At 40.8% G+C, this 26944-nt stretch overlaps 1 protein-coding gene across 2 annotated transcripts in view; it reads left to right on the top strand.

Annotated features, from left to right (window-relative positions):
• The window catches only part of PPP1R37 (protein phosphatase 1 regulatory subunit 37), a 1521445-nt gene that overhangs the window by 1356747 nt on the left and 137754 nt on the right, over positions 1 to 26944 (top strand). The window contains exons 12-13 of one of the 2 annotated variants that reach the window (XM_044086507.1): positions 5425 to 5517; positions 5676 to 5794. In XM_044086507.1, the coding sequence (XP_043942442.1) occupies positions 5425 to 5507 (83 nt within the window). In that variant the 3' untranslated portion in view covers positions 5508 to 5517; positions 5676 to 5794. Of the gene's footprint in view, positions 1 to 5424; positions 5518 to 5675; positions 5795 to 26944 lie in introns of those variants that run through there. The other variant, XM_044086439.1, reaches the window with a different exon arrangement.

Raw genomic sequence — 26944 nt, 5'->3', positions numbered from 1 at the left:
CAGGGGCTGAAGGAGGGGGGTTCAAATGGAAGATGCCACTCTTGCAGCAGAGGAGGCCAGCAAGACCATAGTTTCCAAGATTCCTTTTCAGATAAACCCTTTCAGTACTACTGAAAGGTTGCCCGACTGCCCACTTCTGGATGCAGTCTGGGATGCTTGTCTCTGCACCCAGATGCCTGGGCATCAGTAATGAAAGATTCTTTGGTGCTAAAAATTATATCCAGAGGTTATTTCATATCATTTTTCCCAGATTCCCCCAACCAAAAGAAAAAGGCTTCCCGACATCCCACCCAGTCAGGAGGAGGTGGCAGCTCTAGAAATACAAAAGTTGCTAGACAAGAGAGTCCTCCAGGAGGTTCCACAAGACCAGAAAGGATTCAGAACTTAGTCAAGATTCTTTTTTGTGCCAAAGAAAACCAGGGACCTGAGACCAATTCTGAATCTAAGCAAACTGAATCAATTTGTGAAGAAGTCAAAGTTCTGAATGGCCACCGTTCAGTCCATTCTGCCATTTCTACGCAAGGATGATTGGCTGTGTTCCCATCAGTCTTCAAGATGCATGCTATTACATCAAGATGGATAGGCAATCCTAAAGATTTCTCTATTTTTGGCTGGGGACCAATCACTGTCAGTTCAGAGCCCTGCCCTTTGGTCTCACCACAGCCCCAGCGTGTTTAGCAAATGTATGGCAGTGGTAGCAGCTCACTTGAGGCTGCTGGGACACTGAGTGTGTCCATATCTAGATGACTGGCTCCTCACCACCCCAAACAAGCATCTCCTAGAGGAGTTCAGGGACTACTTGCACCAGTTATGTGAATCACTAGGTATCTCAGTCAACATCTACAAATCTCATCTTCAACTTTTTCAGAGCCTGGAGTTCATAACTGCCCAGTTGTAAATGGTAAGTCAGATAGCCACTCTTCCACCACATTGTGTAAGGATGATCAGGTAATTTGCTCTTTTCACCACTGTAGTGAGTTCTCGGAGTTGGTATATATAGTTAATGGGGTGTGGGGGGAGTATCGTTTGTGTTGTTTGGGTTTATTTGGTTTGTCAATGGACTGAATTGTCGACCATATGGGTTTTGACAATGTGGTTGTTCAATGCTTTGACATAGAGCCATTTTAATAATGTTATGATGAGCCCCAACCATAACAAGCAATATTGTACATTGTCAGTGTATTATACCTGGGACATAATTCTGTTTTTCTGCAGATGTTTATTGTAATGCAAACCTTTGAGCGCTAACCCATGCACCACCAATTAAAAACAAAATCGTTCTTCACTCTAACGATCCTGAATTCACTCTTCAAAACCATAATATTCGTTTATGTAATGATCATGCAAGAAAAGAATAACTGTTGATAAACTTTTAACTCCTGACAACTCACCCTGAAGTTCTACCATCAGTTACACAAATAAAATGAAGTGTCATGTACATTATAAATAACATTATTTTCTTGCAGAAGAACAATTAACTGCTAATAATTTTTATTTTAAAATTTGTGCCACTGCACAAGGCTCTCTTTTCATCGTTTACACAAATGGTAGTTGGATTTGTCAGCCAGTTTGAAGATTGAAAAAATGCCCAAAGCAGCTGTCAGTGAACCCCAGACGGAGGTAAGGTTATTTTGCAGAGGGACACCCCTGAACCTATATTTACTTTGAGGTCACAAAACAGTGAAGAAAAAAGAAAACAACACTGTCAACGAAAGTTGTTTCACTTAAATTTCTCTGATCTCTTAACACTCACCAAAAGGGTTGACAGATTTATCCTTTGTAAATTAGTAATAATGTTTACTAACTCCCTTATGATGCATAATATATAAACATATTAAAACATACAAGTATTGCATTTTTAAATGATGGATTCACTTCTTTCCTAACAACATCTATAAAAACATTTACATAGGTTTCTGCTGTTTCATTTAAATTTCTTGTGCATCGACAGTCTATTAGAGAGAGTACATATTTTCGTTAAACATCAAACTTGGAATCCAGCAAATGTTGCACAGATATTGTACATCATATTTCCATTAAACATTGAACTTAGAATCCAGCAAATGTTGCACAGGTATTGTACATCATTTTGTCAGTACATTTCTGTAAATAGAAGTGTTCTGTTTTCTGCCTTCGTACACTAAGTACCATGTTAAATGATACTGTCTTCCCAGTCCATTTGAATAGTCTCGGGAACTAATATTCATTCTTTTGAACCATCATGCACCAAAAGTCCACCAGGAAAAAGTTTTTTTCCATTGAAAAGCCGAAAGAAGAAGAACTATTCTTGTTCTTCCCATTTATTTACTTTTACTGAACTCATGTTGTCTCCAGGTTTAGAAATTCAGACATAGTCTATAGCAGGTGTATCATAAGATGCATAAAAGGGAGTTTAACACCTTTTAAAAATTCTTACATTGTAGGCATAGGTACACCAAAATAGAAAGGAAAATAAACCAAAGTCAGCATTTTTCATTGTCATGCATTATACATACATTTTCTTCTTTAATAATTATCATTCACTCCAGCATTACATAAATTGCTAATTTATTGCCTTCTCTTATAGGATCATAGGAAGCTACTAGGCTATTGGCTCTGAGGCCCTTACAAGCCTAGCCAAGAATTTAGCCCATGTTTCAGGAAGTCAGCACCCTGTGTCACTGTCCAGCAGGGACACAGGTTGGAATCCCAGGGGTGTATTTTCTGTTCCCCATCCAGTTGTCCAGGTTGTGCTTAAAAAGAATTAGTGAGGTACTCTGCTTGATGTGGAGAGGGAATCCATTCCACAAAAGGAGGAGTCTCTGGAACACAAATCTCTTTTGTCAACAAGTCCTATTGGTGTCACAGACCAGGATGAGATCGCGTGTGTAGGTTAGTCGAGTGGAGGTTGACTTGCAGATATGCAGCAGTCCCATCAAAACAGGGTCTGAGATTGCTTTGTATGCCAGACACAGGTCACCTCTGAGGAGTCTGTAGGAGACTGAATAGAGGTACAGGGCCTTAAGCCTACCTGTGTAGGGTAGATGTTTGAGGTCTTGAGTTCTCTTGTTGAGGAACCTCTGTGGTCTCTCCAGCTGCTGCATGTGGTTTGTGAGGTACATGCCAAAAGGAGCATTGTGCTCAATAATGGGTCTTATAAGGGAAGAATACAGGGGTGTTATTACCACCTTGTCCCTGGATGAGATACCCTTACTAATTTGGTGGGCTATGTAGAAAGCTTTCCGTACAGCGGAGGCACTATGGTGGTCAGAAGTTAGTTTGTTGTCAACCTGAGTGCCCAAGTCCCTCACAACTGATTGCGTGCTTAGGACCTTATTATTAATATGATAATTTTTAGGGACATCACTCTCCCCAAAGGGGTTGATGATTATGCATTTTTTTGCATTCAGTTTGAGGGCATGTTTGTGGCATCAGTCATTCGTTTGGGTGAGACCCTCTTAGAGCATTGCCACATCACTAGGGGAATTGAATACAGCACCCAGCTTGCAGTCATCTGCAAACTTGGTCAGCAGTAGCCCACTGTTTTTGGCCTGCACCTCAGAAAAGTATCTCTCAAAACAGCAGAGGCCCCAAGACCAAATCCCTAGGGATTACTTAAACCCATCTCCTCTTCCTCCCATCCATTATTCCTCATAAACTCTTCCCACAAGTTCCATTTATTTCTATATAGTCTGCCCCTTCCCTTTTGTAAAGATCCCGCCTCCAGCTCATTTATATCCTTATTAATATTCAGTGCTTCAATTGCAGTTAGTTTCAATTTTGATTTTCCATTTTGTATATTTTTTTGCAACCAGTAGTGATAAATTTAGAAAGACCTTACCATGTCTGGACATTTCAGATTCTGTATCCCAGCTCAAAGAATCATTTCCTTAGTTACAGCCATTTGCTTCTCCAGTATTTCTGACAAATTACTATGTTGGGAATTTTTTTTTAAATCTGCCAGCTGTTTACTCTCCAAAAAATATGTTTTCAATTATTTCTCTCCATTCTGTCACACCTCCAACATTTGCTATCTACTTGAAAAAAAAAAAAAAACAATTCTTTGAAGTATGGGGTATAAATTACCAAGCAAAGACTTCAGTACAAAAATCCTAAACCTTCTGGACTTAATTATGTGCTAAGATATACAGATGTCCACCCGTTGTTGTTTTGTATATTGCCTTTCCATTCTTTCCATTTTTTAAACTTATCTGCGTTTTGTATTGTCATGCAATATTTAATATGTTCTACAAACTATCCTTTTTTAACAGCAACTGCAGATGTAGACTCAATTAAAAATTCTGAGCTGGTCTTTCACTTAGCATTCATCTATCCCCTTTTCTGTTTCTATACTCTTATTAGTCCCTGGTAGGGAAGGCAGTCTGTAACCTGCAGTCCAAACTATTGATTGGCCACATTTCGCAGTGTAGTTATTTGCTCATGATATGTAGATTCCTTTGCTTGTTTTCTCTAATAAATTCCAGCCCCCTCTTGCCTGTTTTCTATACCCCTACTTGCAGTCATTCCTCTTGGTAAAATCCCCTTTCTGCTCTGCCATGTTGGCTTAGCGCTTAAAATGCATTCTATTACTGCACGAATGTAATATTCTCAATGATTGTTGATGTTCTCCTTAAGGACCTGCATCCAGTGTCCAGCTCTCTCCTTATTTCTCGACACCCCCCCCCTCCCAATTTCGTCATCCCTTCCCACTTTGATTTATAGCCTTCTGCTTGTGTAACGTGCAAGAGCATCTGATCTGCTTCTGGTTTAAGTGTGTGCTTGGAAAACATCATTGGGGCAGCCAACACCAGATCAGGAAAGTTAATAGTAAAAATAAACAACCGTAATGGAAGAAAAAGTGATGGATGCTGCTATTGTGAATTCCTCACATAATTTTTTCTGCCGTTTCCATCTGTACTGTGAGTTAGAGGATTGCAGAGGCACATTTTGTGGAGCTTCCAGGTCATAAAACTGTCTTTTCCATTATCTCTGGACTAAAAAGGACTGGAAAGAGGGGCAGGGGGAGCATGACTGCATGTAACCTGTTGTACAGATGGCATCCATGCAGTTTGTAGTGTACACAGTGCTTCAGAAGTTTGCTAGTTTGATTGCTAGGTAACTTAATTATAATTGCAGAAATAAGTACCTTGTATGGGAGATTCACCCAAAGATCTGCTGGCATTGTGTGTATTCACAGAATATTTCTTGTACTGCCTGCTTGAATTTGGAGTATGCTGACAACAAGTTACCTGAGCTTTGTTTATAATCATGATACTTCATAGTAACATTTGTGGTAGCTAGTAACTTGGTACAGTATACCCCACAGCCTTTATAAGTGTTCTGGTGTGAGCTCAGGCAGTGTGTATATAGATAGGTGTTTATGCATTATGATGAAAGATTGTAGCACGTTTCTTCTCTTACCCTTTTCATTTTTGCATTCTTAAGAGGTAATTTTCTGCAAGGAAGATGAGGAAGTAGAACAGCTACTGCGAGAGGCAAGTCAGGAAGTAATGCAAGAAGTTCAATAGTGATACCTTGGTAAGATTCTCTTTCATTTCACTTCTTCAGTATGAAAGTACATCTTGGATGTCATTTAAGAAAACTGAGTTATTTGGTTGAAAGGCATCTGTAAAGCTGAATTTTCAACAGTTAATATCTTCTGGTTTATATTTTTTCTGTTGATCCCATGCATGTAGTGAACCTTTCCAAGCAAATGTGCACTTTTATATTTTGAGTTGAGTAGACATTGAGAGTCAAGTTGGGGTGGTGCAGCGGTTAATGTTGCTGCCTCACAGCAAGACGTTCTCCGGTTCGATCCTCGGCTGGGATGCCTTCTGTGCGGAGTCTGCATGTCCTCCCTGTTGTCGCGTGGGTTTCCTCTGGGTGCTCTGGTTTCCTCCCACGTTCCAAAGACATGATGTAAGTGGATTGGACACTCTAAATTGGCCCTAGGCATGAGTGTGTGCCTTCTGTGGAAGCTTGGGCGCCAGGCTGGCAACTCGACACCGTAAAACTCCACTGCCAATCATGAGCGGACTGGTGATCCGCTGTGGCGACCTCTAACCGGGAAAAGCCGAAAGAAGAAGAAGACATTGAGAGTCAAGTACATCAATACAGATTTGGCCCTTAACTTATTGACTAATGCATTTCATATCCCTGTGGTCAGATCTGTTGAATGTTATGTTTTCTTGTTTTAAAAATGTAAATAGTTGTGTATTTCATTAAAGGCTGAGAATTTGTAACTGTTTACTTTTAATCTGTTTACTGCTGCTGACTGTTTCTTTAACAAGCTGAATTACCGCACCATGGAATAGAAGTGTCTGTGCATTGTTGCAACTGGTTTAAAAATGATTAGATTCTCTTTATGTTGGTAATCTGCTTTAAACTATGAGGTAGTACCTCTTTAGAGCTGCTGCAGTTGTCCTTTTTCTCTTTTGTCTGTGATTCCTATTTGGACTTTGAAAATTCTAACTTGCTGAGTGTGTTAAAACAAGGATTCTTAGATCATATAAGTGGACTTTACTTTCATCCTGAGGCTTCCATCATCATGAAGTTTCCATCATGTGTAGTAAGTAACTGAAAATAGCAATAGATGCACTTAGCCATTTTTCTCTCATCAGTCTATCCTAAAGGCACCATTTTTTCTTTTCCCTGTACAAGTGCAGTATTGTTTTGTATGTATAATCAGATCCTTTTAATAAATGTAAGGAGTTTTATTTTGTTCATTCTTAAAAGCTTGTGATTGATGTCTTAGTGAAGGATATCGTTGCATCATAGATGTGACTGTTGGCATCGGCCCTTTGTAAACATAGGCTGTTAGGCCGTCATCTGTTACAACTCAGTGTTGGTTGTTATTGGAAGAGTGGTCAGTAATTGAGATCCTGGTGTTAGATTAATAATCTGATTGGTGCTGCTTGCCATGAGTACAAAAAAGGGATTGTCACTGGAGAAGTATCAGTAGTTTTTCCTGGGATGTATGTGTGCATGCATGCTCTGCCGGAAAAGAAAAACACTTGGTTTAATTCTTAGTTGCCACTCGTCTGTTCAGGATAAAACAGACAAACAGTTGTGGGTTTAGTTCAAACCGCTTTATTACATACAACACATCAGGATTGATGCTTAGTAACTTAAACATGAATAAACTTATAAACAGACTAATGCACTCATACATGTTAACACTCTGGCTGTTCACTCAAAATGGCACTACTGTCTGCATGTGCTCTCTGTTTATATGCACATGCCCTTACTTTGAAATCCTTCTCAAAGGCACAACACACGCTCTGTTCTACATCCTCCATCTTTGAGAAGTAAGTCATGCACAGTAATAATGACAATCATTGACATGCAGTTGTACAGAAATAATCCTTTGACATGCAGTTATACAAAGCTAATTACAAATGAAACAGTTATGTCCAGGTTGCTGTATATTTTGCACTAGGTCTGGAAATATGACCTGATCATGTGACAGAAAACTTAGGGTTGGGTTTAGCAGACAGGAGTGTCTTTATTGAATGTTCAACTTCAGGACATCTGGGACGTCATCAGGAATGGGAATAGGTACTGAGACATGTCCTTCAACAGGAACATCATCTGGATTGCTCTGAGGTCTGGTATCTGTATCACAGGTAGCATGCTGCGATATTGATTCAGACACCAGAAGAAGATGCCTGCGATTTCTTTTGTATTCTATACCCTCAGATTCCACTAAGTAAGAACTCTGCTCGGCACATACACCTCTCACTTGACCAGTTTGCAGTTTGCATCCTCACTACTCCTTTCAATGGACGAGGAAATCTGCTTACTTGACCAGTTTGCAGTTTGCATCCTCACTACTCCTTTCAATGGACGAGGAAATCTGCTTGTTTTGTCGTAGTTGGACTACTGAGTTGAACACTTTTTGAATAGTTGGGCTTTGATTGCTCTGGTGTTTTTAGCATTAGGCACCAACAAACTGGAACTGATTGGCAAGGTTGTTCTTGTTTGCCTAGACAGAAGTCTCTGAGCAGGTGAGCCAAGTAAATTGTCATGGGGTATATTTCTGAGATTAAGCAAATTCAAGAAAACATTGTTATTGTTGCGCTTTGACTTCTGTAGTAATTGCTTTGCACTGAACGTTTAGGCCGTTTGACTGTAGGTACTCAAGACTACTGGTAACATGGATAAAGTCCCACTCTCTTACAAATTTCTGAAATAGCTGACTAGTAAGCTGGGCAATGTTGCCAGAAATAACTTTGTGCGAACTACCATGGACTAAGAAATGACATTTCAGCTTCGTAATGACAGTCTGAATAAAAGATGAAAACACCACGCCACAGCTGTAAAAATCTCAGATGAATCCACGATTTAATAGAAGGTAAGCGCTTTCACACTAATTCATGCTTCTTCAGACCATACATAAAAACGAAGAGAAAAACAACTCCCATTAAATAAAGTACATCAAGACCGTTAACCAATAAAGGCCAACAAACAAAAACAATCAAGAACAAATCAATTACTATTTAAAGAGCCTATGTTCTTTCAGCACAGGTTTAATGGAGGTTCTACCATTGATACCAGGTAATTTCTCAGCTTGTAAGCGAATAATCCAGTCAAGCTCTCGTCCTTCAGTATAATTCCTAAAATCACCACCACGCACACTACCCCTAACCATCTCTACAACCCTAAACCCAAAAATATGGTTAATACCATAATTGGCACAATGTTTAGCCAATGCACTGTGCATGTCATGTCTACTGATACTATACAAATGTTCCCTTATCCGTTCCATGAGGGACCGATTAGTTTTCTCTATGTAGAAACAACTAGAGTCTACAACTAGCCAGATAAACAAGATCCCTACTCCTACAGTTGGCATGTACTTTAAATACTTCAGTAGAAGGATGAGTGAAATCTACACTCATGTCTATATAAGAGCAGTATCTACAATGCATGCATCTCATGGTGCCAGTATTAACAATATTAGCACCTACTTGAGGTCTATTTTTATAGCATAATTGTCGTTTAAGACTCTTCTTATTTTTAAAAGTAAAACTGGGTGTAGCCCCTACTATATCCTTTAATGTTGCATCTAAACGCAAAATAGACCAATTACCCTTGATAACATTTAAAACACTACTCACATCACTGGTGTAGTATAAAGAGACAGAAACATCATTCTGTGTATGCATTCCTCAAGTGCCACTACTATCAAAATTAGCCAAACTAGACTGATCCAGAATGTAAGGGTCGAGCCCTATCATCCCGCTGTCGCGTACTCTCATCCAGTGCTTTATCAACTTCAGATCTCTTGTAACCTCTATGTAAAAAATCCTCACTCAACCTAGCTGTATCACGAAAAAACAACTCATCTCTATTAAGTCGAGAGATACGCATGCCTTGGCCTTTAACAACATTCCTAAATATGTGGCGAGGATGCATACTACTGCGGTGCAACATGGTATTCTTCCTACAGTCTTTTCTAAACAGAGTGGTAATAAGTTTACCTTGGAAAGTTTAACATCCAAATAATCAATTTCTTGAGATGAATACCTATGAGTAAATCTCAAGAAAGGAACAGTTCTATTCACATAGCCAATAAATTCTAACAAACTAGTCTCACTACCATGCCAAACCAAAAAAAGGTCATCCAAAAACCTCTTGTAAACTTTTATATGATTCATATATATAAAACGCAAAACATGTTCAATCTCCCACTGAGCAATTACAATGTTAGCGTAGCTGTTGGCACAACTGGTGCCCATACCCATGCCAACTTTCTATAAAAATAACTGGTCATCATACAAAAAGAGGTTATTTTCAAGGACAACCTCTAAAAAAAAGACAAGTCAAATCGGCCTGTTCCACCATCATATTTTTCCTTAATAAAAACTCCTTAACCATGTCAACACCTAAACCATGTGGTATACTAGTAAAGAGTGACACAACATCAAAACAAACCTAGAAACACCTATCACCATAGACAATATCTTTGGTTGCGATGTAAAAACTGTTTACTGCCGCTAAGCATCTGGGTTTCACCATACAGTAGAGGCCTCAACTTCTTCTCCACATATAAAGAAAAGGGTTCAGTCAGCCAACCACCGCCGGAAACAGTGGGGCGAAAGGGTGGACTGACGGGATCCTTATGTATTTTCGGCAGTGCCTGAAACACCAGTATCGTAGGAAACTCCACTAACAAAAAAATCATACAGCGCCTTAGTAATAACATGACTACTAAGGCAATCATGAATAACAGACATAATCCTATCATGAGCATGGCTGACATAATCTCTGTCATCCTTTGTGTAGACGTTACAATCATTCAACATTAATAAAATCCTAGGAGTTATCGAATGAATAATCCATAAAAACTATTGCACCGCCTTTATCGGCGGGTTTAATAATCAGAGATGCATCATTCCGTAGTTCAAAGAGAGCACGCCTCTCATCAGCATTAATATTAAAAAATTCATTTCGAGCATGCCCATTATGATAAACATTGAATAAATCACATTCACATTTCTTCACAAAAATTTCAAGCACAGAACTAAGTGTAGGTTGAAATGTACTAGGTTTCCTAGATTCATCATAACCAGTACATACTGCTGTCCTGGAACTAGGAAACATCGTTTTAAGCATGAGTTGGCGTGCAAATAATCTAATGTCTATAATAGTCTGACTGAAATCAGAAGACTGAGCCGGAATGAAATTCAGGCCACGCTGTAAAAGAGTATACAGTGCTTTAGTCAGTCTTACTAGACAAATTAAAAATTAACCAGTCCTCTGTTCTTTCCACATCTTTTTCAAGGTCTGTATTCGAGAATCGTCATTTACTCACTGGCGTTTCCTGCCGCGACTCAATGAGCGTTATAGGTGTTGTATTCCCTTCTGTTGAATCGGCAACGGTTGATCTTAAGGGAAACACCCATTCACATCCTGATTAGGATTCACCTTAGGTCGTACATCACGCATCGCTGTAACAGACACAGAATTTAAAGGAGCCACAGTTCTATTATGGCTAGTAGAGGGAAGGGCAGAAGTAACTAGCCTATGTGACTCAATATTAGTAACAGTAGGAGGGTCAGATGAAATTGTCATTGAGTCAGTAACAGAAGTACTAACAGAATTCATTGTCGGACTATCATTATTGAAACCGGCAGATGTAACTTGCTCATTCATAGAATCTTCCCTGGACCAGGCAAACACCTGACCTCTTGAGAAGTCATTAATATCTCTAGACAACTTTTTAGACTTCTGTAACTTAATGCGCTGTTCATAAGACAAGACACTATCCATAACCATATCGGCTTTCATAGCAAACACATAATCATACAACCACATCAGATCTTTGTATTTAGCAGTTACTGTCTCTTTCAACTCAATCTCAATAGGCTTGAAAATGCCACTGAGTAAACGTAGATAGTTAAAACTAAGCTCAGTATTGAGCTGCTGCCACTTACGTAAAAGTTCAGGGTAAGTCGACCCATATGTAGGCATGACGAGTACTCGCAATCCTCTAGGAATGACCGTATGAAACAAACATGCCTCAAAGTGAAGTCGCTGCCACTGCAGCCACTTCAGTTTATACATGTCATTTTCCAAGTCTCGAACAGCATCAGCCAAACCTGCCGGGTTAACACTGGTAGCAACCCCTAGCGTATTCTCTCCTGATACCGCCAATAGAGGATTGGACACATCAGAAAAAGTCTACAAAACCTGTCATCTTCATTGACAGCATTATCAATACTTCCTTCCATAACTGCTCCATCTAAAGTAGAGTTACTTTCATTCTTATCAGCCATGTCCCAAGGGATAGTAGAAGACCCAAGGAAATATATCAAAAAGCGATACTCCCAAGGGCAAGTGGTGTACCAACAAAATGCAAATCTGAATAAAAGATGAAAACATCATGCCACAGCTGTAAAAATCTCAGATGAATCCACGATTTAATAAAAGGCAAGCGCTTTCACACTAATTCGTGCTTCTTCAGACCATACATAAAAAGGAAGAGAAAAAACAACTCCCATTAAATAAATTACATCAAGACAGTTAACCAAATAAAGGCCAACAAACAAAAACAATTAAGAACAAATCAAATACTATTTAAAGAGCCTACGCTCTTTCAGCACAGGTTTAATGGAGGTCCTACCATTGATACCAGGTAATTTCTCAGCTTGTAAGTGAATAATCCAGTCAAGCTCTCGTCCTTCAGTATAATTCCTAAAATCACCACCACGCACACTACCCCTAACCATCTCTACAATCCTAAACCCAAAAATATGGTTAATACCATAATCGGCACAATGTTTAGCCAAAGCACTGTGCATGTCTTGTCTACTGATGCTATACAGACGTTCCCTTATCCGTTCCATGAGGAACCGATTAATTTTCCCTATGTAGAAACTACAGATTCTACAACTAGCCAGATAAACAAGGTCCCTACTCCTACAGTTGGCATGTACTTTAAACTTAAACACTTCACCAGTAGAAGGATGAGTGAAATCTACACTCGTGTCTATACAAGAGCAGTATCTACAATGCATACATCTTATGGTGCCAGTATTAACAATATTAGCACCTACTTGAGGTCTATTTTTATAGCATAATTGTCATAATGACAGTACTGGACATTAGGTTAGGTAGCAGATCTGTCTCGAACAAATTTGAATAAGAGTCTACCAGCACTAAGTAATGTTGACTATTCTACTTGAATATGTCAGTGGCTACTGTTGACCAAGGTAGTTCAGGAATCTGGCTTAGCTGAGGTGTCTCTTTTTGCAAATGCGATTTAATTCTGTTGCATACTGAACAAGATGAAAGTACTTTATTTATGTCTTCTGACAGAGAAGAGACAGAACATCACTCCCTTGCAGGTATGGCAAGTGCAATGGCTCAAACTTGCTCCAATACTCCAAAAACAAAGCCAGCACAATGAGGTGATTGTAAAAAAACAGTTTAATAAAAAACTGTTCAAAACATCACTAGGGGTGTTAAAAGCCCCTGTGAATGCACAAATTATACAAAATATGCAGCAAACCGGTTTCGGCTGACCTAGCCTTCCTCAGTGCAACAAAGTTAATAAATGAAGACAGAGTCTAAGCTGTATATAAAGACAGCTCAGTTATTCAATTAAATGTAATTGAAAATTTACAAACGGTCATTCAGACCAGGGCTAAACAGCCCGCCTAGTTTAATTATCCATTTCTTTTCCTTGGAATTTAGTATGGAGTGCCAACCACCCCCTTTACAGTTCCTGTCCCCACCAATTTTGTCAATAATAGAGAAATGAAAAGAGACTGTCAGATGCTTCATAGTGTGTTTATATAAAGAATTGGTCAGTTTGTGGTTCCTGACATCACTCGTATTCAGAACTTCTGATTCTCAATGGCCTAGAACTTTGCCCTACATAGAATTCTGAGCATGAGCAGGAAGCCAGGTAAGCAACCCAGTCTGAACCACAGTTTGCCAAAAACTTGATGTGAAATACCTGTGCTGTATTCTTATTGGTAAATTGTTTGGTCTTAAATACTCTGGGGCAATGGGTACAATGCCCACCAGGATAAGATCCCATTAATCTCTCCCCAGTCATAGTACTTTGCCAAACTGTATTAATAGACCAGTAGGAATGTTTATAATGGCTTAAATGGGAACCTAAAATTTGTCCCCTACGAAATGAAAAGTGGCATTTGTCCCCAATTATTGAAGTAAGTCTGTTAACAATATATTCCAATGTTTGTTTATAATATTCATGAGTCCACCAGTATTCCGAACATAAGTGGTGACCATTCGTAACACATTTGGCCCTCTGTTGTTTTTGGCTTCTATTGTAATAATTGTTCCCTTGCTTGTGTACTTGCCCACCTACTGGTCATGGTGATGTTACCCGATCTATACCCTCTATTATGAAATCTGCCAAGATCTTCCTTATATTTATTAAATGTATCATCCTCTGAACATACACATCTGACCCTCAGAAACTGTGATTTGGGGATGTTCCTAATGACATGCTGTGGGTAGAGGCTAGTGACATGCAATAAGGAATTATATTGTGGATATTTCGTATAAATTTCAGTTCTTAGAGTGTTATCAACATTCCTTGTTATAGTTACATCCAAGGAATGTGATTTCTTGGGGATGAAAATTCAGCTTGAACTCTATACCCCACTTGTTCTGATTCAAATATTCCACAAATTCCATAAGTTAAGCACTATCTGCCCTCTACACCAACCAACAGTCGTCTAAGTACCTCCTCCAAATATCCATATCCCCCAAGTAAATGTTATGGTTAGGATCATGTATCAATTGCATCACTAAATAGGCCATAAACAGATCTGCATAAGTGGGGGCAAAAGAAGCCCCCATTGCCGTGCCTTGTAGCTGCAGGTAGCATGTTCCATGAAAATAAACATTTTTCGCAAGAACATGCCCAGCCAAGCATACTAGGAATGTACTAAACCCCGGTGGATATAAGGCAGTTCTGTCTAGCCAAAATTGGAGAGCTAAAAGCCCCGCCCAATGGGGAATATTTGTATATAACGACATCACGTCTAACGTGCATAGGAGCAATCAGACTCCAACTGTGTATTGGACACAATCCCCAAAATTTCCGTTGTGTCCTGGATACGTGACCTAACGCAACCCAAAAGAGCTTTTAAATACTGGGTCAAGAATTCAGATAGGGGTTCTGTCAAGCTATCCCTACCTAAAACTATGGGCCTACCTGGCGGTTTCTGAGGGTCCTTGTGTATCTTCGGTAAAACATAAATATATTGGGATTTAGGATCTTTAACTGTAAGATGATACACATCTGTTTCTGTGATGATAACTTCCTGATGTTCTTCATGTTTCACTGTTGCAGTCATTACATTTGGGTAATCTGCTGGCAGGTTGCCCTCAGTCGGCCTGAATAACAAAGTCTTGGGTCCTGCGTCAGTTGCTGTCTCCCCTTCCATGGCATCAGGTCATCAGGGGTATAAAACATGCAGCCAACGCCATTTTAATCAGTCTTTCTTGCCACGCGGTGCCCGAAGCAGAAGCAGTTCGCAAGTGCCGGTCGGCCGACTCCTGAAATTTTCATTTTCGAGTTTCAGAACCGAAGTCTTCAAACTAAAGCGAAGTACCCCGTTGGGGAAACTTTTTCTTGCTCCTTACCGATGTCAGTAAAAGTTAATAATTGCATTACTTGTGGGAAGCAAATATCTCAAGGATTTTCATTTGTACTGTATTCCTTGCCTAGGCCCTGATCACAATGTGCCTTGCTGTTGGTTTTGTGCTAAATTTAACCAACGCACTATTAAGCGTCTGTATATTTTATTTTTGCTTTTAAATATTTTGGTTCAAGATTTAACTACCCTGAAATGTCGTCGTTTAGCAATCCGACTACAGGAGTTCACAAAAAACGCAAGGAAAAAGACAGAGACAGACCGTCGAGGTCCAAAACCGACGACGAACTTCTCCTAAGCCAGTCGCCGGTTCGCCGGTACTCAGTGAGGCGCTTTCGCAGCCCCTGATACCTGCTACTTTTGAGTCGCAGGCCTCTACCAAGACTCATTCGGAGTCCTGTATGCTGCAAGATTCGCAAAGTGTTGAACCCACGGATCTCTCTCCCTTGGATGAGCAGGCACCGGCTTCTGAGGCCTCAACATTTTTATATTAAACCGACGCCAACAACAAAAACAAGGTCAAAACCGACTTCTATGTCTAAAAAACCGACGCATGAGCCACGTGCTCAGGCCCCTATGCCTAAAAAAACAAATGATCAAAATGGCTGAGGATTTAATTACCTTGATCAGGCGTTCCCAACCCCCCCTGCTAAGAGGCATAGGCAAGGCACTGATTATGAACCTTCAGATCAGGTTTCCATTTCTTCTAATTCCTCTTTTGATCAGGAATTTTCTATTCCACCTGATGAGGATTCTGATGCAGAGGAATCCATCCCATCTGCATCTCCTCCGGAGGATTACTCTTTTGGAGAGACTTTGCATACTTTAAGGGAACATTTTCTCTGGGAGAGTCAGGACTTCTCTGAATCAAAAAAGAGGCTTAGGGATTTTCTTCTTCTTCCTCAGCATAGGCCTTTGGCAATACCTCCTGTATTAGACATTGTTGATAATGTGTTCTCGGAATCAAGCATGGCTCCTGATTCCCTGCCTCCAGCTCCTAGTAAGCCAGACAGATATTACAGGGTTCCTGACTCCCACAAATTTCTTTTCAAAAATCCTGCTGCTGATCCTGAGACTATCTCTCAGGGTCCCAAGGGTGTTAAGGCTTCTGCAGCCAAAAATCCTACCCCTTCAGATAGAGATTCCAAGGCGCTGGATAGATGGGGTAAGAAGGTTTTATACATCTGCAACCTTGGCAATCAGGGCTTTAAACTGCCAGTTTTATATGCTTAAATATCAACAGCATGTTATGGGCTTACTGAAACAGAAAATGATGTTTTCTGATTGTGTGGAAAATACAAAATTACAGGATTTATTGCATTCAGCAGAACAGGTTGGAAAGCATACCTTGCAATGTGGTTTTGATTCCTTGGAGGCCTCTTGCAGGGCCGTCATAACTGGATCTGTGATAAGAAGGCATGCCTGGCTCAAGGAACAAAATCTGCCTGATCATGTTAAAGCTAAATTGTTGAATGCCCCTTTACAGCATGATAGTCTGGTAATAAGGCAGAAGAGGTTTTAAAGAAAATGGAAGACAAAGCGAAATCTATGCAAACTGTAAAAGATTTCTTGCAAGTGCAGCCACCCAGGTTCAGTAGGCACTGGCCTACTAAGAATTGGTCCTTTCCTGTGTCCAATAGAGCCACTCAGGGCAAACCCAGGCGCTCCAAAGGCTCCAGATATCAATCACAGGGATCTTACAGGTCAAAGCAATGGGATGCTGCCTCCACCTCCAAATCTGGAGGTAACAAAGCACAACCCTACAGTAAGCAGTCTCAATGACTTTCCTCTACCATCTCCAAGCACTTATCTTTTGGCAGCCCCCTTGGGGGAAAAAACTAGCACTTCATTCTCAAAATTGGCAGTTAATTACCCAGGACAAGTGGGTATTAAACATAGTATCCCAGGGGTACAGATTTAATTTCCATACTTTGCCAATTCCAAACGGATGGCCAGATCTGCCACAAAACCAGTGGGCAGAAGCCCAGAAACAAGTAATTTCCCTCATGGATATGAGGGCTATTCAACCAGTAACAGAAAAGGAAAAAGGACAAGGATTTTATTCAAGACTTTTCCTGGTACCCAGAAAAGACAAATCATGGCACCCAATACTGGACTTATCAATTCTGAACACGTTCCTGGGCATTCCAAAATTCAAAATGCTGACTTTACAACAGCTACTTGGTAACTCTAGACTTAAGAGGCATACCAGCATATCCCAATAAGGGAATCTTTCAGAAGATACCTCCGCTTCAAAGCAGGCTTTTTGCATTACCAATTCTCTGCACTGCCCTTTTGACTTATCTACTGCGCCCAGGGTCTTTACAAAGTGCCTGGCACCAGTAATTGCATTCTGCAGACAAAGAAACATTCAAATTTATCTTTATCTGGATGATTGTCTCATTCAGGCAGAGGGCAAGGACACTGTTCTTCAACATCTGGCGTTTGTAAAAAGGCTTCTAGCATGCCTAGGGTACACCATAAACTAAAAGAAATCAAAACTGGTACCCTTTCAGATAATTATATTCCTGGGTGCAAGCTTGAATACAACTGACCAGATGGCTTACCTCACACCAGACAAACAAATGCAATTGACAACATACTTCAAACAAATGGCAACAAAAACCCAGTTATCTGCAAGACAAGTTCTGCAGGCTTTGGGGTTCATGGCATCCTGCATTCTACTAATTCCATATGCAAGACTGCATATCAGGAAACTTCATTGGTACCTAAAAAGCTTATGGAGTCAACATTGTCACAGTCTGGAAACAATGATTCCTCTCATTCCCTACCTGCAACAGGAGTTTCTTGGGTGGGCAGAGACATGTCACCAAAACAAGGGACTGTCATTCACTTTACCCCCTGCCATCCAAACCCTAACTACAGACGCATCAGACTATGCTTGGGGGGCCCACCTGGCAGGGAGATGCATTCATGGCAAATGGAGCCCAAACCAAATGCATCTACATATCAACCAGAAAGAAATGCTAGCTGTTCAGAATGCTCTGACAGCCTTCAAGGATTTACTTCATCCAGGACAACTACTGATAAAGACGGACAACACCACAGTTATGTGGTACTTAAACAAGCAGGCGGGGTACCCATTCCTACCCCCTTTGCAGACTAGCCATGACCTTGTGGAACACAGCCTTGACTTACCAAATACATCTTCAAGCTCAGTTCCTGCCAGGAAAGCAAAATATTCTGGCAGACCTAAGCAGAAATCGCATGGACCTGCACGAATGGAAACTGGATCCACAAATCTTCAGCATGTGAACACAGAAATGGGGAAGGCCAGACATAGACCTATTTGCCTCTCCCCAAAACTATCAGTTGGACAAATTCTGCACAAGAACTCATCACAAAAAAGCATGGAAAGTGGATGCGCTATCCTTCAGCTGGAAAAACCTATCAGTCTATGCCTTTCCCCCTCTGCCTCTACTCTCCCCCTCTGCCTCTACTCTCCAAGGTTTTACTAAAAGTCAGACAGAAAAAACAAAAATGATCCTAATTGCTCCGGACTGGCCTCGCCAACACTGGTACCCGCTTCTAAAGAATGTCACACCTTCCTCCGTGGTACTTGCCTCAAACACCTCACCTATTGTCTCAGCAGAACTATCAAATTCTGCAGACTCAGCTCCAAACTCTGAATCTTGCAACATGGCTAATCAACTAATTTTACCAACCACATCAGTCAGTAAACCTGTGATGGATGTCATTTTGGAAGCCAGAAGGCCTAGTACTAGAAAATCTTATGCTGATAAATGGAAGAGATTCTGTGCTTGGGACCAAGCACAAGGAATAGACACAGCAGAGCCCAATATTCCTCAGATTTTACAATACTTAACTGAGATGCTTGACAAGGGCCTATCCTTTTCTTCAATAAAAATCCATGCCTCTGCCATCCCGGCTCATTACAACACAGAGCCTCCCCTCTTTTTTCATCCACTACTAAAACAGTACCTCAGAGGGGCCAAAATTTTAAGCCTCCCAGGAGAGCACCAACTCCTGCATGGGACTTCAATTTTGGGCTGGAAAAACCTCACCCTGCCTCCTTTTGAACCAGCAGCTACTGTGGATATAAAATTTCTTTCCTGGAAGACAGCTTTTCTGTTGGCAGTCACTTCAGCTAGAAGGGTTTCAGAACTTCAGGCTCTCATGGCAGTGGAGCCTTTCATTATTTTTTACCTCGACAGGGTGGCCCTCAGGACCAATCCTTCTTTTATGCCTAAGGTGTTATCCAAGGTGGTATCCAGTGTGGCTCTTAACCAGACCATTCACCTGCCAACTTTTTTCCCAAATCCGCAGAACAAGGGAGAGTGGATTCTGCATTCATTGGATGTACACAGACAACTAAGATTCTACTTAAACAGGACAAAATCTCTAAGAAAGTCTGAGCAACTACTGGTAGCAATTGCTGCAGGATCAGAGGGGAAGGCTATATCAAAGCAGACTTTCTAAATGGATAAGCCATTGCATTACTTTCTGCTGCTTGCACTATGGTAAACCTGTGCCCAAGGGGATCAGATCCCATTCCACCAGGGCTGCCTCTACGTCAGCAGCTTTTCTCAGAGGGGTCCCTACCAAAGACATTCTAGAAGCTGCTACTTGGAGCTCAGTTCATACGTTCACAAAGCATTATCATTTACCTCTCTTCTGTAAATCCAGGGCAGGCTTTGCCACTGCAGGGCCTTATAGCTGCTCCTAATGCTGTTTAGTTCCATCCTCCCATCCATAGCTTTGGGATTCTACCCAAATGTAATGACTGCAACAGTGAAACACGAAGAACATAGTACAGTTGTGTACACTTACCATAAATGTAGATGTTCGAGTGTATTCACTGTTGCAGTCCGGATTACCCACCCGCCAGCCCCTTTTCTATACCTTTTCTTTCCTTCACTATACTCAAAAGCCTTTGTGGTGTATTTGCTTTTAGTTGAAGGTAAATTTTATGTTTCTAAAGTGCATTTATATATTTACAGTTTATATATATATTTTGCTCCCCATTTGGGGGGCACCTGACATCTGGGGCAAGAAAAACTGATTAAAATGGCATCGGTTGCATGTTTTATACCCCTAACGACCTGACGTCATGGAAGAGGAGACAGCAACCGATGCAGGACCCAAGACTCTGTTATTCAGGCCGACTGAGGGTAACCTGCCAGCAGATTACCCAAATGTAATGACTGCAACAGTGAATACACTCGAACATCTACATTTATGGTAAGTGTACACAACTGTACTTTTGGCTTCAAGTAGAAATCTATCTCAGCTTTAAATTTAGTTGTGGTGTGTAATGGCATGGCCATATAGTATCTGCCATCCTGAAGCTGTCTGTGTGCCTCCTCTATAGTACATGTCCCAATCCATTACTGCTACGGCCCCACCTTTGTCCACTGATAGAATAACTAAATTATTGTTTTTTAACTCCAGCAAAGTTGCCTGTTCGATCTTTGAGAGATTGTGATAAAGGATGTCATATTCATGGGAGCCGTAGTGTAAATCCTTTAGAACACTTGATTGAAACATGGACGCTTGTGTTGACATGGGTGGCATAAAAACAGACTTACGAAATTTGAAAGAACTAGTGTTGGATGCACTATCAAAATACAGTTTTAAATTCAATAATCTACAGAATGAAATCACATCAGAAGCAAAAGAATCTTTTGCCACAAAAAGCTGGAAACATAATTAAGGCCTTTATTCAAAAGTGATGTTTGTGCCTCCGAAAGTGTCACAGATGAAATATTGTGAACATTATTACATTCCTTTAACATTTGGTTACTGCCTTGAGGTTATCTTCCAATGTATTTACTGTGCTTGTGTTTCCTCCCCCTCTTCTAGTCCTTGTCCTAAAGGGTAGTCAGTACTGCGTCTTTTAGCAGTTGGAGACTGTGGGGAGTAGTTGCCATCCACATTGGTGGCTGATGAAGAGTCCTCTCCCGAGGTGAAACTAACTGAGTGTTTGGTTTTCTTCAGAATAGATTTGGGCCTTTTGCGTTTATTGGTATTACTTCTATTCTGCATAATACCCACATTAGGACCTTTATATGGCATGAAGGGTTGTCCTCTTTCATAATCACCTATGTTACGATGGAATTTTTTGTTTTTTTATCTTTGAGTTGTTACTCCAAAAATAATAAATCAGAGCTTAACAATTTCAAACATTCCATGTAAACTGGTGAATTTTCATGGATCTTAATTTCCTGACAAAACAACTTTAATTCCATCGTCTACCCTACGTTCATAGTAAGATTTAAGAGAATATACAAAGCTCATGGAAGTTTGTTGTTGGATTTTGGCCCATTGTTCTAATAGTATATTATCAGCCTGGCTAACTAGTGGTTGTAACCTAACTATTAACCCTCGAGGGGTAATGCCTTTGGCCTGATAGGCCTTAAATAATTTTAGGTGCCAAATATTGGTTCTAAGTCCTTTCATATGTTTGGTAAGTTGCTGAAAAGCTGACTTGCATTGGGTTATGGGGTCATTCAAATTAAATTCCGAGAGCCCTGTGTTGTTCTCCCGTAGTTCAAAGACCTGTAAGTCATCTTTGTCAGTTGACAATCCCTTAAGGATAGTAACCATGTCCATGTTTGACAAAAACAAATGTTAGTAGTAATTGCTCCCACCCGGGAATTAGTAAATAAGAAATTAAACCAGAAATCTGCCAGTATTTAAATCCAATTAGTTCAGACAATATTGCAAAAACTCTTGCCCCATTCAAAGGATATCAAGGACATAACAAACAGGACTAGACGTTGTATTTTCATGGAACATGCTATTTGCAGCTACAAGGCACAGCAATGGGGTTTCTTTTGCCTCATTTATACAGATCTGTTTATGGCCTCTTTAGAGATGCAGTTGATATATGATCCTAACCATAACATTTACTTGGGGGATATGGATATTTGGAGGAGGTACTTGGACGACTGTTGGTGTGGAGGGCAGATAGTGCTTAACTTATGGAATTTGTGGAATATTTGAATCAGCACAAGTGGGGTATAGAGTTCAAGCTGAATTTTCATCCCCAAGAAATCACATTCCTGGATGTAACTATAACAAGGAATGTTGATAACACTCTAAGAACTGAAATTTATACGAAATATTCACAATATAATTCCTTATTGCATGTCACTAGCCTCCACCCACAACATGTGATTAGGAACATCCCCAAATCACAGTTTCTGAGGGTCAGACGTGTATGTTCAGAGGATGATACATTTAATAAATATAAGGAAGATCTTGGCAGATTTCGTAATAGAGGGTATAGATCGGGTAACATCACTATGGCCAGTAGGTGGGCAAGTACACAAGCAAGGGAGCAATTATTACAACAGAAGCCAAAAACAACAGAGGGCCAAAATGTGTTAAGAATGGTCACCACTTATGTTCAGAATACTGGTGGACTCATGAATATTATAAACAAACATTGGAATATATTGTTAGCGGACAACAAACTTCAATAATTGGGGACAAATGTCACTTTTCATTTCGTAGGGGACAAATTTTAGGTTCCCATTTAAGCCATTATAAACATTCCTACTGTTCTATTAATACAGTTTGGCAAAGTACTATGACTGGGGAGCTTGTGGGCATTGTACCCTTTGCCCCACATTATTTAAGACCAAACAATTGCCAGTAAGAATGCAGCACAGGTATTTCACATCAAGTTTTGGCAAACTGTGGTTCAGACTGGGTTGTTTACCTGGCTTCCTGCTCATGCTCAGCATTCTATGCAGGTCAAACTTCTAGGCCATTGAGAATCAGAATTTCTGAACACGAGTGATGCCAGGAACCACAAATTGACCAATTCTTTGTATAACAGACTTTGAAGCATCCGGCAGCCTCTTTTCATTTCACTATTATTGACAAAATTGGTGGGGACAGGAACTGTAAAGGGGGTTGGCACTCCATACTAAATTCCAAGGAGAAGAAATGGATAATTAAACTAGGTGGGCTGTTTAGCCCTGGTCTGAATGAGCATTTGTAAATGTTCAGTTATATTTAATTGAATAATTGAGCTGTCTTTATATACAGCTTAGACTCTGTCTTCATTTATTAACTTTGTTGCACTGAGGAAGGCTAGGTCAGCCAAAACTGGTTTGCTGCATATTTTGTATAATTTGTGCACTCACAGGGGCTTTCAACACCCCTAGTGATGTTTTGAACAGTTTTTTATTAAACTGTTTTTTTACAATCACTTCATTGTGCTGGCTTTGTTTTTGGAGTTTTGACAGAGAAGGCCAAAATACTAGTCCTCTCACACTTCTTTTGGTAGCTTCAAAACCAAACCTGGGTGACCACGATGCAAAATTTGGATGTACTCAAGTTGTAAGGAAGTAGGAACGACAACTTTAGGACCTTTGAAAATGATACCATCTTCCATCAGCATCTCGTCTATGTAAGGAAAGTAAGGTTACACTTCTGTTGGTACACAAGATTGCTTTGACGGCCATCCAACATTGATGAAATGGTTGAGCTTTTGAAAAATTGGATCAGTCTTTGTATGATTTCTTAGCTCATCAAGTCATGTGGTAGAAAAATTACACACTTCTATTACATTGAAGTCGAAATTCTCTGCATCAAGATTTTCTGTGGTATTTCTGGGTGATGTAGAGAAGTTTGCCTTTTGTATAGACCATTTTGAAGTTGTACTTTTGTAAACTGAGCATCATTCTTTGTAGTCTTGCTGGAGCTGTATGCATAGGCTTCTTTAAAATTGTGACTAGAGGTTGATGATCAGTCTCAGTCTGGAATGCTTGCCCATAAATATAATCATGGAACTTTGAACATGCAGACACAATTGCTAAAAGTTCATTTTCAAATTGAGCATACCGCATCTCACTTTGGGTAAAAGTTCTAGATGCATAGGCTACTGGTCTGCCATCTTGAATTAACTGCACCGAGAACAAACTTTGAAGCATCACAGGAAAGAATTTACTGGTTTGTGGACATCATAGTATCTTATCGTTGGTGGGCTGGCAGATGTTCTTCGTGTTTCACTGTTGCAGTCGTCACATTTGGGTTATCTGCTTGCAGTAGCCCTCAGTCAGCCTGATTATCAAAGTCTTGGGTCCTGCATCGGTTGCTGTCTCATCTTCCATGAAGTCAGGTAGTCAGGGGTATAAAGCATGTAGCCGACGCCATTACCCCAGTTTTTCTTGCCGTGCGGTGCCCGAAGCAGAAGCAGTTCGCAAGTGCCGGTCGGCCGACTCCTGAAATTTTCATTTTCGAGTTTCAGATCTGAAGTCTTCAACTAAACTAAGTACCCCATTGGGGATCCTTTTTCTTACTCTAAATCGATGTCAGTAAAAGTTAACAATTGTATTTCTTGTGGAAAGCAAATACCTCATAAAGATTTTCATTCGTACTGCATTCCTTGCTTAGGCCCAGACCACAACGTACCTCACTGTCAGTTTTATGCCTTATTCAAACCTCGTATTATTCGTCGTTGGTTCATTTTCGCATCCAGATATTTTGGTACTCGGTTCAATTATCCAGAAATGGCTTTGGTAAGCCACCCGACTACCAACATTCCAAAACAAACGCAGAGATAAAGACAGAGACAGACCGCATAGGTCCAAAGCTGCCGACGACGCTTTTCCTAAGCTAGTCGCCAGTTCGTCGGTACTCGGGCGCTTTCGCAGGCCCTGATACTCACTACTTCAGATTCGCAGGCCTCTACTGAGACCCATTCGGAGTCTGGTATGCTGCGAGATGCTTCTTCAACTGTGGAACCTGCGGATGTCTCTACCTTGGATGGGTCTGGAGCCACTGTGCAGGCACCAGCTTCTGAGGTTGTGTTCAGGCCTACTGACTTGCATATTAAACTGACGCCATCTTCTTCAAGGCCTAAAACTCGATCTATGCCTAAAAAAAAAATGACGCCCAGACTGCATGGTCAGGCCCCTATGCCTAAAAAACAAATGATAAGAATGGCTGAAGACCTTATTACTCTAATCAGGGGAAGCCACCCTTCCCCCCTAAGAGACCTAGGACTGATTTTCCATCTTATTCTTCTGATCAGGATTCTGAAATTTATGTTTTCTCTGATGACCAGGATTTGCCCTTATCTTCCTATGAGGATTCTGATGCAGAGGACTCCATTCCCTCTGTTTCCCCTCCAGAGGATTTCTCTTTTAGTGAAATCCTGCATACTCAGGGAACATTTCTGCTGGGAAAGCCAGGATTACTCTGACTCCAAAAAGAGGCTTAGGAAATTCTTACTCCTGCCTCAACACAGGCCTTTAGCTATCCCTCCTGTACTGGACATTGTAGATGATGCCTTCTCGGAATCTAGCCTGGCCCCTGACACTTTACCTCCTGCTCCCGGAAAATCTGATAGGTATTACAGGGTTCCTGACTCTCACATGTTCCTCTTTAAAAATCCTACTGCGGATCCTGAGACCATTTCACAGGGGCCCAAGGGCATTAAGGCTACTCCTGCTAAAAATCCTACCCCCTCTGATAGAGATTCCAGGGCACTGGATAGATGGGGTAAGAAGGTATACACTTCTGCAACTTTGGCCATTAGGGTTTTAAACTGCCAATCTCATATGTTAAAGTATCAGCAGCATATTATTGGATTGCTTAAACAGAAAATGATGTTGATTCCTGACTGTGCTGAAAATAAAGAATTACAGGATTTAATGCATTCTGCTGAACAAGTTGGAAAACATACTTTGCAATGTGGTTTTGATTCATTAGAGGCATCTTGCAGGGCTGCTGTCACTGGGTCTGTACTTAGAAGGCATGCTTGGCTTAAGGAGCAATCTTTGCCAGATCATGTGAAAGCTATATTACTGGATGCTCCCTTAAACCAAGACTGCCTGTTTGGCAACAACGCAGAAGTAGTACTCAAAAAGATGGAGGAAAAAGCTAAATCTATGCAAACTGTTAAAGATTTCCTGCAAGTACAGCCTCCCAGATTTAGTAGGCATTGGCCCTCTAAGAATTGGTCCTTTCCTGCCTCTTCCAGGCCTTCTCAGTCCAAACCCAGAACCAGCAGAACACCCAGGTTTCAGTCCCAAGGTACTCACAGGCCTAAGCAGTGGGGGGCTCCCACTTCCAAAGCAGGGAGTAGTAAGACTCCCCCTATGGTAAACTGTCTCAATGACTTAACTTTAAACCTTCCAAGCCTTGCTCAACTGACTGTTCCTTTGGGGGGAAAGATTGCCCTGCATGCAAAAAATTGGGAACTCATTACCCAGGACAGATGAGTTTTAAATATAGTTTTCCAAGGATACAGATTCCACTTCCACTCCTTACCAACCCCAAACGGCTGGCCTGACCTACCCCCAAATCAGTGGGCAGAGGCTCAAAAGCAAGTTCTCTCTCTTTTAAGCATCAGGGCTATTCAACCTGTTCCAGAAGAAGAATGGGGGCAAGGTTTCTACTCAAGACTTTTCCTGGTACCCAGAAAAGACAATTCCTGGCGTCCTATCCTGGATCTGTCTATCCTAAACACATTTTTGGTAATCCCAAAATTCAAGATGCTAACTCTTCATCAGCTGCTTCCCATGCTAGGCAGAGATGCCTGGTTGGCAACACTAGATTTAGAGGAAGCCTACCTATGCTTCAGAGCAGGCTACATGCACTATCAGTTCTCTGCACTGCCCTTTGGCTTATCTTCTGCGCCCCGGGTATTCACAAAGTGCCTAGCTCCAGTCATTGCATTTTGCAGGCAAAGAAATATTCAAATATACCCATACCTGGACGATTGTCTAATTCAGGCAGAAAGCCAGGACATACTATTAAGTCATCTGGCATTTGTAAAGAAATTGCTAACTTCTGTGGGGTACACCATAAACAAAAAGAAATCA

Source organism: Protopterus annectens, chromosome 1.part0, assembly GCF_019279795.1.
Source record: "Protopterus annectens isolate FY-2018-M chromosome 1.part0, PAN1.0, whole genome shotgun sequence".
In the NCBI taxonomy this organism is placed as follows: Eukaryota; Metazoa; Chordata; order Ceratodontiformes; family Protopteridae; genus Protopterus; species Protopterus annectens.
Note: the sequence above shows the minus strand (reverse complement) of the source record. Positions and strands in the feature narration are given on the sequence as shown.